General features: G+C 43.1%; 1 protein-coding gene across 3 annotated transcripts in view; it reads right to left on the reverse strand.

Moving 5' to 3' along the window:
* IPO8 (importin 8) overlaps window positions 1–11,678 on the reverse strand; it is a 44,636-nt gene extending 32,958 nt beyond the window's left edge. For 2 of the 3 annotated variants that reach the window (XM_074539058.1, XM_074539056.1), the window contains exons 1-3: window positions 11,324–11,678; window positions 3,208–3,289; window positions 961–1,117 (exon numbers count right to left, since the gene is read on the reverse strand). In XM_074539058.1, coding sequence (XP_074395159.1) covers window positions 961–1,117; window positions 3,208–3,289; window positions 11,324–11,407 — 323 coding nt within the window. In that variant the 5' untranslated portion in view covers window positions 11,408–11,678. The remainder of the gene's footprint in view (window positions 1–960; window positions 1,118–3,207; window positions 3,290–11,323) is intronic. The other variant, XM_074539057.1, reaches the window with a different exon arrangement.
* Window positions 11,679–13,278: the final 1,600 nt, after the last annotated feature.

The following is a 13,278-nucleotide window of genomic DNA, read 5'->3' on the forward strand; positions in this document are numbered from 1 at the left end:
TGTAGAAAATATCAGTTCCCATCCTATCAGCCTCACTTTAATTAAAGGGGTGAAAAATCATAATTGTATTATGTTTGTGATTCTTAACTATTCTTCCAGCAAAAGCAGAACCACAATTTTTCATTCTTTTAATACCTCAAAACCAAGAACCCTAATACATAGTTAAATACTGAGGTTACAGATAAAAATTGATAAAGTAATTAAGAAAAGGGCTACTAGGAAAAAGGAATCTTGGACAGCATTTCCCTGAATGTTTAATTCCATATTGCAGACAGCCCTGTATACACTATCTGCCTTGAATCAGCCAAACAGACAGGCTGTTACTACAGCAAGCGCTACAAGACACTTTGAACACCCTTAGAGGATAAATCACACCACAGGGCTCACTGCCAGGTTACTGCTTTTCTGAAAAACACCCATGAATAAGTGTAAGCAGATTATTATTACTTTGGCTAAAAAAGTACTTGTCTCATCTTCAAAAACATAGAGATTCTCATGTTAACAACTGCGGCGGTGCTCGCGGGGGGTCCCAGGATGAGGGAAGGAGATGAGAAGGTTGACTCCATATTTCAGAAGCTGATTTATTATTTTATGATATATATTATATTAAAACGATACTAAAAGAATGGCAGAAAGGATTTCATCAGAAGGCTAGCTAAGAATAGCAAAAGAAAGGAATGATAACAAAGGCTTGTGGCTTGGACAGAGAGTCCAAGCCAGTTGGACTGTCATTGGCCATTAATTAGAAACAACCACATGAGACCAATCACAGATGCACCTGTTGCATTCCACAGCAGCAGATAATCATTGCTTACATTTTGTTCCTGAGGCCTCTCGGGATTTTTTCTCCTGAGAAGCCAAGGAAAGGATTTTTCATAAAACATGTCTGTGACACACAACATCAGACTGGCAGGTGTGAAAACCTGAGCAGCAGAACCATGTGTGTGCAATGTAAGGTACCTGACTAAGTCAGGAGAACGAATGATTCCCTCCACAATGTTATCCCGAATCTGCTGCCGATCGTTCTCGTGGATGTTGAATGGGAAAACGGCTTCTCCAGGGGGTGGCTCACGGTCTGGCCAGTACTGGGTCACCATGTTCTTCAGGTAAATGGCAGCTAAGGACAGACAGAGGGGAAAGAATAGTGAAATTCTACACATTGGCCAGTGCTCAACATGCAGAATGGCTACAAGTAGAACAAAGAGTTGAAAAGGCAACTGAAAACCACCGCCTGAATTCTTAACAATTATGGGCACTGAGCACAGCTCAATCAGAAAAACATTTTTCTTATGATTTCACACAAGATCAGGCTCAAGCACCTGATCAGAACAGACCAAGATAATACTTCCATCAGCATCTATCAAGGTACATTTTTACAACAGTAGTCTTCCATAAGAAAATAATATAAGAAAATACTTCCATCATTCTAAACAAACCAACAAAAATGTATTTATGTGTGTTTTCACTCACTCCTAAAACAAGGACTCAAGCTCAGTAAGTGAAGTTTTGGAAGGCTCGTGTAAACAAATCACTGCACACACAGATGGGACACTGCTTGGGGAAATGCCCAGTATGAAACTGGCACATGGCCTACCTTCTATTCACACAGAAATGTTTGTTGTGAATTCCCTAAGCTTTATTTCTCTATTAGGATTTCCCATAATACCTCTGAATTGTTCCCTTCTGTCTCACATGAAAAAAACAAGAAAAATAAAGTTAATCTTCAACAGAAAATAAAGCAGCATTAATGCATCAGTACTAAAATGCCTGAAGGCATTCTTCAGGAAACATAAGAAATATGGTATGAGGCATTAAAGGAATGTTCTTAATAAACTCTTATGCCTGGACACTGTTTTGGTTGATTACTAGCTAGGGTTTTAAAGTAGAAATAAGATATCCTTGGGTACAATAATTTCTTTTAGTGATAAGAAATTGCAAAGCATGAAAACATGTAGTCTGTAAAATATTTTATAGGAGCAAGAGGAAAAAAGCTCTTTGTCTATGACATGCCAGACTAGTCTGACAAGAAACAGGTCCTGAAAGACCAGCCCAAGACTTTAATCCATTTTGTCCATAGATCTTGTTATTATACAAATTTTTGGCTTTTAAAAAATTCCCAGGGAAATCTGTTGGCTTGTAAACATGACTTAAATGTGCATCTCCATTTTACACTTCTCTTCTGTATAAAAAAAAATTACATTCTACATAGTTGGTTTTTTTCCCTGAATGGTATTGAAATGAGAGATTAATTTATAAAAATGACCTTATGGAGTTTAGATTAAGCCTCAAACTTTATCACAGAATGGACTAACAACACCATTCAAAGTTGGATTATCTTTGAAAAAATAAAGGCCAGCATGACAAACAGAATATGTCAGCACGCTCCAAAGCACTCAGGGGATTAATGGGATCTGCACAAAAAAAACCCCAACAGTGCTTCTATGGGAAATGCTGTTCCACAGGATAAAAACAAAGCTGTGAATGAAACAGTATTAATTAATTTACTGAAAGGCCTGAACAGTCTCTGTATCTGACAAACATATTACAGAGGAGTAGTTAAAATGGATTATGAGAATTTAGAATCTGATCTTCCACAAATGCATACACTAAAATTAACTGCACCACTATACCTGAACTCACACACACAGCTGAGCAATCCTTCTAGACATGCTCAGACTGTAACTGTGCAACCTATCAGTGATGTGACTTTCCTTCACATCTACTCATTTAAGCCACCAAGATACTGACTAATGTATGTGATCCGTGATCTGTGAATTAAGGAGTGATTTCCCTTTTACAGAAATTTTCACTTTTCCAGAAAAAAGAGATTCAAATCGAGAAACATGCACTCAAATGTGATACCCTTTTCTATTTTTAAATTCACACTTATCCTGGCATCATGACTTCTGCACCAGCAGGAGAAATAATACCTAAGGGTTCTCAGTTTTGAGTAGAAATCATGCTTTTCTCCTGTCAGTATCACAGCAATCCAGCAGGGATCACTATACACACAGGGAAAGCCAAAGTAGGACTCTATCCTATAGCCATGATTTCATGTGACCCTCACAATGGAAAGAAACAGCAAAGATAAATCCTTTTCATTTCTTCCCCAGAGCAAACCTGAACTGACTTACATTGCAACAGTTCAAGAGTCTGCTCAAGGAACAGCCTGCCTGAAAGAAAAGGGAATAAGAGATTTCATCTCACCTGCTTGACGCACTGGAAATTCAACCTGGTCAGACACAATGATTTGCAGCAGGCTTGGAGCAAAGTTGATGATCTTGTAGGACTGAAACACACAGACAACACAGTTAGTAAGTCACTATGTTTAAAGCAGACTGCATTAGCAAATGCTGAATGATGAATATAGACTAAGGATTTTGCACTGCATTTGCATCCTCCTCATGATGGATGAAAGGTTTTGGGACTTGAATTTATCCAGACCTGCAGAAATCCAAATAATTCCTTGTAAAAGCAAAGCATGTAATTGCACATGGGCAGAATAAGTAATGTGAAAAGGTTATCAGTTACAGACTAGTGATAAAGAATATTTAAATAATTCTAAGTATACATAGTGAAAAGTACTAGATATCTGTCTTTGAATTACTCAACTTAGCCCCATAAGTCAAACAGACATTGACAAGCTCCACCAATAAATGTCATTTATTAGCAAAATAGTGTGTGGCAGAACAGCAATAGCGAAGAGATTTTAAAAAATCATTTACAATTGTTTTCAAGTGTAAATAGCATCTGCATTAGCCATATACAATTATCTTTTAGCAAACTAGATGTATAGTGCCTCTCAATAAAAACTGGGGAAACAGTGGGACAAACATATTCAATTAAAATCAAGTGTAGGCAGATAACACTTCAAAACCCACAGCCTTCATGGGAACTTTTCAAACGCTATATCAGCCATGCAGCTGAAGAATTTCAAAGAAAAAACAATGCTCAGTGAACTTCTGAGCAAAGCACACCAGATTTAAAAGATGTGACAACCTGATAGCTTTATCCTGCTGCCATCCACCAGGGCTCCTCCAGCGAGGAATCGCTGACTCAGCGTGGTGCAGCTACTACTAAGCCTTGGCAGATCAGTGCTGGTAGGTCAGATCTTTCATCGCTTGGATCCATGTGTTTTATGCTCAAAGAGAGGTTTCTCAGGGCTAGATGGCAGCAGCTTTCTGTATTTCACCTTTTATAGCGTTTCTTCCCACTAGATTATGCCTGGCAGTTTTATGGTTGCTCCCAGAGTTGTGCTTAAAGGACAAGTATTGAACATCCTCCTACAGAACTCTGCCTCATTCAAAAGCTGTGAAATAAAAGATACTTTCTGCCCTTCATGTCCCCAGCTCTTTGATCTACCATATCCATAACAAGGTGAAATTACACTGCTTTCATGATGTCTAAGTGTCCCAGCTGCATCGCAACACTATCATTCAATAATTTCACCAAATCACTTAACTTTCTGGCCCTCATTTTATTCCCTGTAATGATAGTGTAATTCTAACTCAGAGACTCATTTGATGTTTATAGAGTAATCTGAGATCTGAGATAAAAGCAGTAGTGGCAAATCAAAAGCATACTCTCCTGCAATTTCCTTCTCTATAAACTTTAATTATCCCTAAGAAACGTTCCAAATAAAGTAAAAGCTGTAACACCCAGCACAGGAACTCCATTTATCTACAGACATGCTGACTTGTTGAAGCATACTGGATTCCAAAGATCACCTTTTAATCCAGTAGCCTGGAGTACAAAGCCTGCCCTTCAGTCACTACTGGACAACACTGGTGTGTTCTGACAGGGCCACATTCGACTGCAGCATCCCCCAGCACTCCACACCCAAGTTGCACGGAGGTAAGGAAAGCACAAAAAATCACAGCAGCACAGAAACCCAAAACCATGCATGAACTCTAACCATCCTTTTTGGTCTTAACAGTGCCTGTACACTGCTCTCAGACCCATCTACCAAGCTTTTACTACTATAAACACACCAATTAAAAATGCAGCTTTGTGGGGGGTGTTTTGTTGGTGGTGGTTTCCATCTGCAATCCCACCAGTACCACATTTAGGCTGGACACGGTGCTAACAATATTATTCACAATATTATTCCCTTTTCCCTGTCCTAACAGTTTTTACTGAATCTACATTAAGACCACTGCTAGTCCAGGAAGCTTTATGAGTACTACTTGTGCTGGTGTACAACTGCTCTCCCTGAAGTTTTGCCAGGATCCACACAAACATGGTCACTTGCCTCCGTGCCAGACGGGCTCAGCAAGCACCCGGAGTGACAAAGCCGTGTGCCGCAGGCGGAGGGACAGTGTCCCCGAGGGGTCCCATCCCCAGCAGCACGGCGCTGTGGGCGCGTCTTTACACGGCACACACCGCCACCCCTGCAGAGATCGCCGGGCCCATGAAATCCTTCTGTTCCCTGCTATTGTCGTGCCCGGAATTTACATTTTTACATAGCTCTGTTTACTACTCGTTATCGGAAACAAGAAGACTGTAGAGATCAACAGAGACTGTGAGCCCACGTTAGAAACAAGACACACGATTCTGTTGTATTTGTGAAGCTCAAATTACATCCTGCTCATTTGTGCAGCAACAAACCCGGGTCAGGAAAACTACATGCTGCTTGCAGTTTTTAGAACAGAGGACTTTTTAAAAAGCTGCATGCAGCAACATTTTTCCTATACCAGCACATTCTCGTCTGTTTAGTTGTCATGCTAATTGTGATCTTGGGATGTGTCCCTTCCCTGCATTGCTCCGGACATCAGCAAACAATGCTGGACCCATCACAGGAGCAGGTGCAGAGCAATTGTCAGGTGTATATTGTGACATGGAAATGGACATGGAAGAGCTGGATGAGTTAAACAAGACAGTTCTTTATATCACTGCAGCTGCACCTTAACAAAAGGAGAGCAGGAATATTGTCAGTGCCACAGGAGGAACACAAAACTATCTGCTGATTTTGAAGAGCGGTGCCCAGGAGCCGCAGGGAGGCACCAGATGGCTGAAACAGACCTTCAGCACAACTCCCACCACACAGCACGGGGCTTTGTGCACTTGGTGAATAATCACACTGCCCTGAACCCACACTGCTGGCATCCGGGAAAACTTCTTGTCAAAGTGCCGATCCACATGTTTATTTTGAAAGAGAGAGTGAAAGTTTTGAAAAGCAAACGTTCACTGAGTACTTACAAAGAGCAATTATTTTAAAGCTGTGTAAAACACATACAGGATATTCTTGTATGGATCCCATATCAGAGCATTTATCCTAAAAGAGAATCTCACTTAATTTCCAGTGGGATTAAGAGGAGGGGATACAGCAGTGTGCAAGGCTAGCAGCCACACTGGGAAAGGTATAATTGGGAAGGCATAATTGGGTAAATTTACAATGGTAGAGATGTATATGAGCCATGCATGTTGTTCCATCTGTGTCTACTCTCTCAGGATCTGTGCACTGCAGCTGCACAGCTTTTTGCACTCTGTTCCTTCCCTGTGTCACCATCACAGCTCCAGGCTTCAAAAGATCAGAGAACACATCTTTTCTGCCTATCTCCTCTTCCATTTGATTAGGTACAGAACATATGACAGACAAGTGAGCCTCAGGTGGGCCACTGAAAAACATCAAGATGTAGACCATCACTTATAAAGGGCCAGAATATAAGGAGAGATAAGTAGCAAAAAATACATTAAAATCTCCCCAAACAGATCCTACTGAAGCCAACACATCTCATACCTAATGTTTATATTTGGCCCCTAGGTTCTCACACATCATACACTGCCAAATTCATTTCATGAAGCATTTTTCTTGTGTCTTGCTTGCTGTCACATTCAAAGACCAAAACTGCTCCAGAACCACAAGAGTCAGAACCTTCCCACTGTACGAGTGCAGAATGGCACTGAAAGGTGCTGCTTCCCCTGCAAAACATCAGGACACTCCAGCACAATGAATATGGCAAATCTGGAAGCGTTCCTTCACATTCTGCAAGCCCACATCATCCTTCTCCACCAGTAGTACACATCATTTTTATACCTCTGAATACAAGTACGGCACATAAAAATCGCTGGAAAAACAAACTGCATCTCTGTTTACAAAAACAAACACACAGAAGAAATTTGTACCTTGAATTAATGAGAAATGGACTTTTTACAAAGATAATTTCAGGTTTAAATACATCTGATCCACATGTTCAGCTACCTGGTTTACCAAGTCTTATTTTCTGTTTCTGTGTATTGAAAAGTATACTTAGAAATTCCACTGGCAAGCTTAGGAGTATTTCTGCAGTTGTTAATAGCATTTCACTCTTGTTTTTTTACACTGTCAGTCAGAGACAGTTGTTAAAACAAACTAGAACTTCAAAAGATACTTTTCTTTCCCGACCTATATGCAAAGATACTATGTAGGGTGGGGAAAACACTGTTTTCACACAGAGGGAAAATAAGCTTGTGTAAGAACCCACCTGAATTTCTTTTCTGTATGGGTTCTGCTGCCAAATTCATCCAGTATCAAAGAAACTTCACTTTCCACAAAACTTTTAATTATCCAAGTCAACTTCCTCATCAAATTGGTCTCAGATTTCTCCCTCTAGGTATCATGAAGTGCTCACTGGCACTTAGAGAGTGGCCTTAAGATCCCTGCCTACTATAGCAGCCAGCTCAACAAAGATGTGGAAAGATTTGGAAGGAAGCCAAACTTTATTCTGGATTCTTCTGCTTTTGGGTAATCTTTTCACACTTCTTCCAGCACTGCTACTCAGTTGCTGTCAAAGCCAAATTATGTAACTCCTACTCAATATTTAAAAAGCCCAACTGTATCTCTGCAATTGAGTTCTTGTTCTCTCCTTTGCTACAGGCCAAAGGAATGTGTTACAGCATGTTGGGCACTGAAGAATAATGTATGGAACCTGTATGGGAATCCTATCTGAACTGGAATTAGAATGACTCTGTACATTCACAGCACTCCAAGAACTGGCACATGAAAGCAGTATATAACCATAATATAAATAAATAAATGAATCCAGCAAAAGTCCTTGAAATCCATGAGACAGATGTAACAAGAGTGATAGCCTGGAACAGATACTGACAAATGATGCACAGAAACTCAGTCTATTTCTTGGTATGATACCTAACCATTCTAAGCACAGTGTGAGTGATAAATATCATCATCAAGTGCACTCTAATTACATTACAGAGCTCAACTAAAAAAAGGCAGGGCAGGGAGGCAAAAGAAAAATAGGGGGAAGGAAAGACATGTACACTTAGAAACCCAAGAGGCTAAAAGGGAAATGGCAGCAATTACACGAGATAGACACTGACTTGGCAGGAAACTGCTCTAGTTTAGCAAGAATCAGATTTCAAATAAATCCCACACTTACAGTTGTGTTCAGACCACAGAGAGAAGTGAAGTTTGTTAATGATTTCCAAGTAGCATCAACCAAGGAAAAAGATCAGAAAAATCCTACTAAGAACTGATGATCTATAGAACTGCACCAACAAAAATGGAGTTAGGTAAGAGGCCAAAGTACACAGTCAGGGACTCAAGGATGACAGAACTTCTCCTAAAAACTGGAGGTTTGTGAGTGAAGAACAACAACAGAATAAAAGGATCAAGGGACTTTGGTATATTGAGTGATAAGAAACATGTAGATGTTGGACACAAAGAAGATAATTGTAGATTTAGTATTTAATGAGGTATTAGCAGCTTTGAGCACAAGACTTTCTGGAACACTGCAAACACAAATGACTAGACTCCACAAGAAGGATTACTTCAAAGGAAAATTGGTGCAGAGAAGAGCTGTGCTCCTGTTACTAGATTTCATAAATTCAGTTTTATGATATGGCAAAGGAAACATAGCCTGCTGAGTATAGAAAAACAGGCTTCTAGGGGATCAGCCTCTGACAAAGCTGACAGAGAGGCTATCAAGAAACCTGAAGTAAGATTGGCACAAATGGATGTAAATGGACCATAAACCAATCTTGGCTGAAAACCAACACTTGTTTCTAGCTGCAAGAGGAAGAAAATTCATAAACAGCCTTCTAATAGATATAAAAAGGACCAAAAAAAGGGATCCCAATTCCATTTCTGAATGCAGTTAGGTGATAATCCAGGAGGCAGACAGCAAACTCATTGATTTGGGTGTATCTTTATGCAGGTATAGGAACATACACAGGAGAAAGAAGCATTTTCAAACATGCTGGGACTTCTTACACGTAGAAAAGCTTTCATTCATGTAAACTCTATCCCCCATGCTCTACACTGCAGGCAAACTGGAGTCAGGGCTATTATTAGGATATTGCTCTGAAGGACTCTGCACTGGAGCAGCACTGGGGTGCCTACAGACAGGCACTGTCCTGGTGCACTGGCAGGATTTGCAGGGTCTGGGGAGCTCATGGGCTCAAAGCTGAATGCCAGTGCACACTGCAGATGAGCCCACACAGGCAGGTTTTACCTCAGCACCCCTGAACCTGCCTCAAGAGCAGCATCCCTGTAACTATGACACAGAGCTGCTGCTCTGTGCTGCTCAGCCAAGGGCTCCAGCACCACTTATTGACAGAGAATTTTCTGTTTGGTTGGTGGATTGGTCCCTTTGCTAGAGCAGCACCTGGACTGCAGCCCTTGCAGGAGCACAGGGACATGTCAGCACTACCATCAGATACAGGGGAGGGGAGTCTGACACGTTGCTTTGAAGCCTTGCTTCAAGAGCACTAAAAAGCTTCAAGATGTCAAAGTCCCACTTGAGCAACATTGCTCAGGAGCACTTTTGTTCCTCTCATCCAGAGTCATGTCAAACCCAGCACATTTTGTCACATACATCATGCTTCACCTAGTAAAAGGAAACCTGCACAAAAATAGGAATGTCTTGATTCCAGAATTCATTCTTCATAATAGTTAGGAAAAAGAAAACGCATCAAGTATTTCGAAAGAAAATTCTGCATCTCAACCTAGTCTCAGTAAGTCTGCTTGCACTCTTGAATCTAAAACCTGTGCCTTTCATGAGAACTGCACTATCCATCACTTAAACTTAGAAGACTTTACAGCTCTCAGTCTCAAAATGCTTTCGAGACTGTTCCTGAGCTTCCCAGTAGTTACTGGTGATGACAGCGTTAGGAGCAGGACCCAGGAATCCAGGAGCTGCCTCTTTGTTGTGAGCAGAACACTGTAGCAGCAGTAGTTTGTATTGTTGCTTAGACTGCTGTGCAACAGGCTGCTTACAAATACTTGTCATTTCCCTCTCAGCCCTTAACAGCAGGGATAAAAACAGATATTGATACAGTTATATGCCAAAAAGAGGAAAAAAGCCTTGCATCCTTATCTAAATATTCTCAAGAGCATTTCCAATGCCCAGCACTTAATCCATTGATTTACTAAAGGAATTTACCAACGGCTAAAGCAAGGATTAGCTATATCTAATTCAGAAGGAGTTTTAAGTTGCCTAAATATAAAACTAAGCTGGAGGAGCAATCCTGAAGAGCATAATTCCTGACAACCAATTCTCACTATTTTGTTAACACACCAACACACCCAAAAAATCCCAAGTCCTCGACGAGAACTGATCAAATATTCCATCAAAGCATAGAAATTAAAGTTTCATTAATGCTGTGCAAGGGAACTTTCTCTTTTCTCAAAGGTTCAAAGGCTGGGGTCACATTTTTCAGTGTTTCATTCAGTGCATACTGCTGCTGCTCTAGGAAAAGGTTTTTATTCCCCAGAGGGTGTTGGGCACTGGAACAGGCTCCTCGAGGACGCGGTCACAGCACCAAGCCTGAGAGTTCAAGAAGTGTTTGGACAACACTCTCAGGCTCATGGTGGGATTGCTGGGGACGGTGCTGGGAGCAGGGCCAGGAGTTGGACTCGATGATCCTGACGGGTCCCTTCCAACTCTGCATATTCTGTAACTCCGTGAATAACTGCAGGACGCCAGGACATCACTGCCCCCGAAACCTAAGGCGCCTTTCTCCAAGCTCCCCTCGCCGTGCGGCCGGGCGGGACAGAACGCGCCCCCGAGCGTCACTGCCGCCCGTCCCGTGAGCGCCAGGGCCACAGCAATGTCATCCCTCCAGCGCCGAGTGGCAGCGCCCCGGACACGCCGAGCGCCGGGCTGCCGCGCTCGGGAGCGCCCGGAGTCCCGGCACCGCGGGCACCGCCGAGCGGGGGCAGCGACCCGCCCGGTCCCGTTCCCGGCCCGGCTCCCGGTCCCGGCCCCGCTGAGGGCGGGCGGGCGGTCCCGGCGCCGAGCACTGCTCGCCCCCCGCCCCTGGCGGCGGGGCCGGACGCCCCCGTGCCGCGCGTGGGGCGGGCCGCCCGCGGGTCCCCCCTCACCTGGTTGAGCTCGTTCTCGGCGGCGACGCGCAGCTTGGGGTCTATGGTGCCCTTCAGCGCCTGGATGATCCTGTTGGGATCCATCTTGGCCTTCGGCCGCCGGCAGGCAGCGCTTTCCCGGGGCAGCAGGACGCGCAGGAGCCGCCGCTAGCGCCGCCGCCCCCCCGTGCCACCAGCGCGGGCCCGCGTCCCCCACCCCCCCCGGCCCCTCTCCACAGCCATTCACCGGTTTGCGACAGCTGGAGATCGGGAAACGGGCGCTGCTTTACGGCCGCGGCGCCGCCTTCTGGCTTCGGGAAGGGGTCGGTGAGAGGCGGCCGCCATCTTGTTGTACGGACAGGAGTGCGCCGGGAGGGCGGCAGGGGGCGGGGTCTGCGGGCCGCGGCTCCATGGGGGCCGCCATGGCGCTGTACGGAACGGCGGGGGCGGCTCCCGCCGCGCCCTGCACGGATTATTTTTAAATCAGGATCTAAAAATCCCATTTTTCTTTCTTAATAGTTTACTCAGTTTTTCTAGATAGCTTTTCAGCTTTCATGGCAGGCTTGGGCGCTCTGTATTTGTTATCCCGCGGGACAAGAACGAAGAGTGAGAGCACGGAGACTGAACGGGGTGATGGGGTCAGGTCCATGGAGGAGGAGTGACACTGGTCACACTTATCCAGGTGCCCTGCACAAGAACGACTGACAGCATCCAGGAAGACAGAAATTCGCTACAAGGGGTTTACTAAAACGCACAGTTGGGTTACACATAATAATTCCTACTCTGCTTCTGAGCAGCTTTCTGTGAGATACTTGTCCTCATCATTATGTAGATTAGTAGAACCTGGAAAGGGTTTGCTTATTGTGTGTGAGAGGGGGTGGGAGATGCTTACCCTTCAGCTGTCAGCGATATACAAACACCACCTCCAACACTTCAAAACACCTGCCCCGCCCCGATTCTCCATCTCTTGCCTGTTATTCCCCCCCTTAAATCCTAGAGCATGCTAGTGAACCAAAGGAAGATTTAAGCATTTGTGCAGGTGTAAGAAAGATGTCTGTCAAAGGTGTAACTCTCAGGTAAACAGACCAGAAAAACCTCTGACTACTGTGGTTTTGGTGAGCCAAATCCTCTAGTTACTTCTGCAGGTGATGTTTCCCATAATGTATACAAACCAGAGACGTGTGATTAACTGGTTGGAAGAACAGAAGGACTATTTGCTGTGCTTAGGAGGAGTGAAACACAACAGCAATTACAAGGTCATCCCATTAAATAGGTGTCTTAATAATACAGTTGGACAATATGTCATTTATTAATTGTAATTGCAGTGTAAACCAAAATGTTAAAGCAGCTGGCAGCATAGTGATTTACTAATAACTTTTAAAATGTCCCTTAGTAACTTTGCCTCTAATTAAAAAGGAATCCAGCTGTCACAATAAATTGCACCTACCTGGCACGAGGAGATGTGCTTTCTCTTGTGGTTTTCATCACCTTTTGAAGTGTTGCAGAACATCTGATCATTATCTTTCCTTTCACCTGGGATGCAGCTATACAGCAAGAAATTGTAGGCACTTCCATTGACCTTTCCCTTTCTTCTAAAAAGGAGATGGGAGTATGCTCAGTAATCATAAAATTCAAACAAAAACAATGTTAGTGTAAAAAGTTAGTGTATATATTAACTATGGTAATTGTTTGTTGCTGTCCCATTTTGATTAAGGTAAGAAATTGTCCAGGGGAAACTGCCCACTTAAAAATCTAGGATTCCATATCATAGCAAATCCAAATTGCAAAAGGATTTGTAGTGGTGCATCTCTATTCCTTTTTCCCAAATTACCATGTTATGGACAGTTAAGGAGCAGTTCTGTTTAATTCCATTTCTGTGTATTCATCCGTGGTAGGTGAGCTTAAAAGTTATTAAATTTATTTATTGAAGGACTTCTGTAGAGCTAGTGATGTCAAACACACCAATAAAGAACAGA

Source organism: Zonotrichia albicollis, chromosome 4 (assembly GCF_047830755.1).
Source record: "Zonotrichia albicollis isolate bZonAlb1 chromosome 4, bZonAlb1.hap1, whole genome shotgun sequence".
Taxonomy (NCBI): domain Eukaryota; kingdom Metazoa; phylum Chordata; class Aves; order Passeriformes; family Passerellidae; genus Zonotrichia; species Zonotrichia albicollis.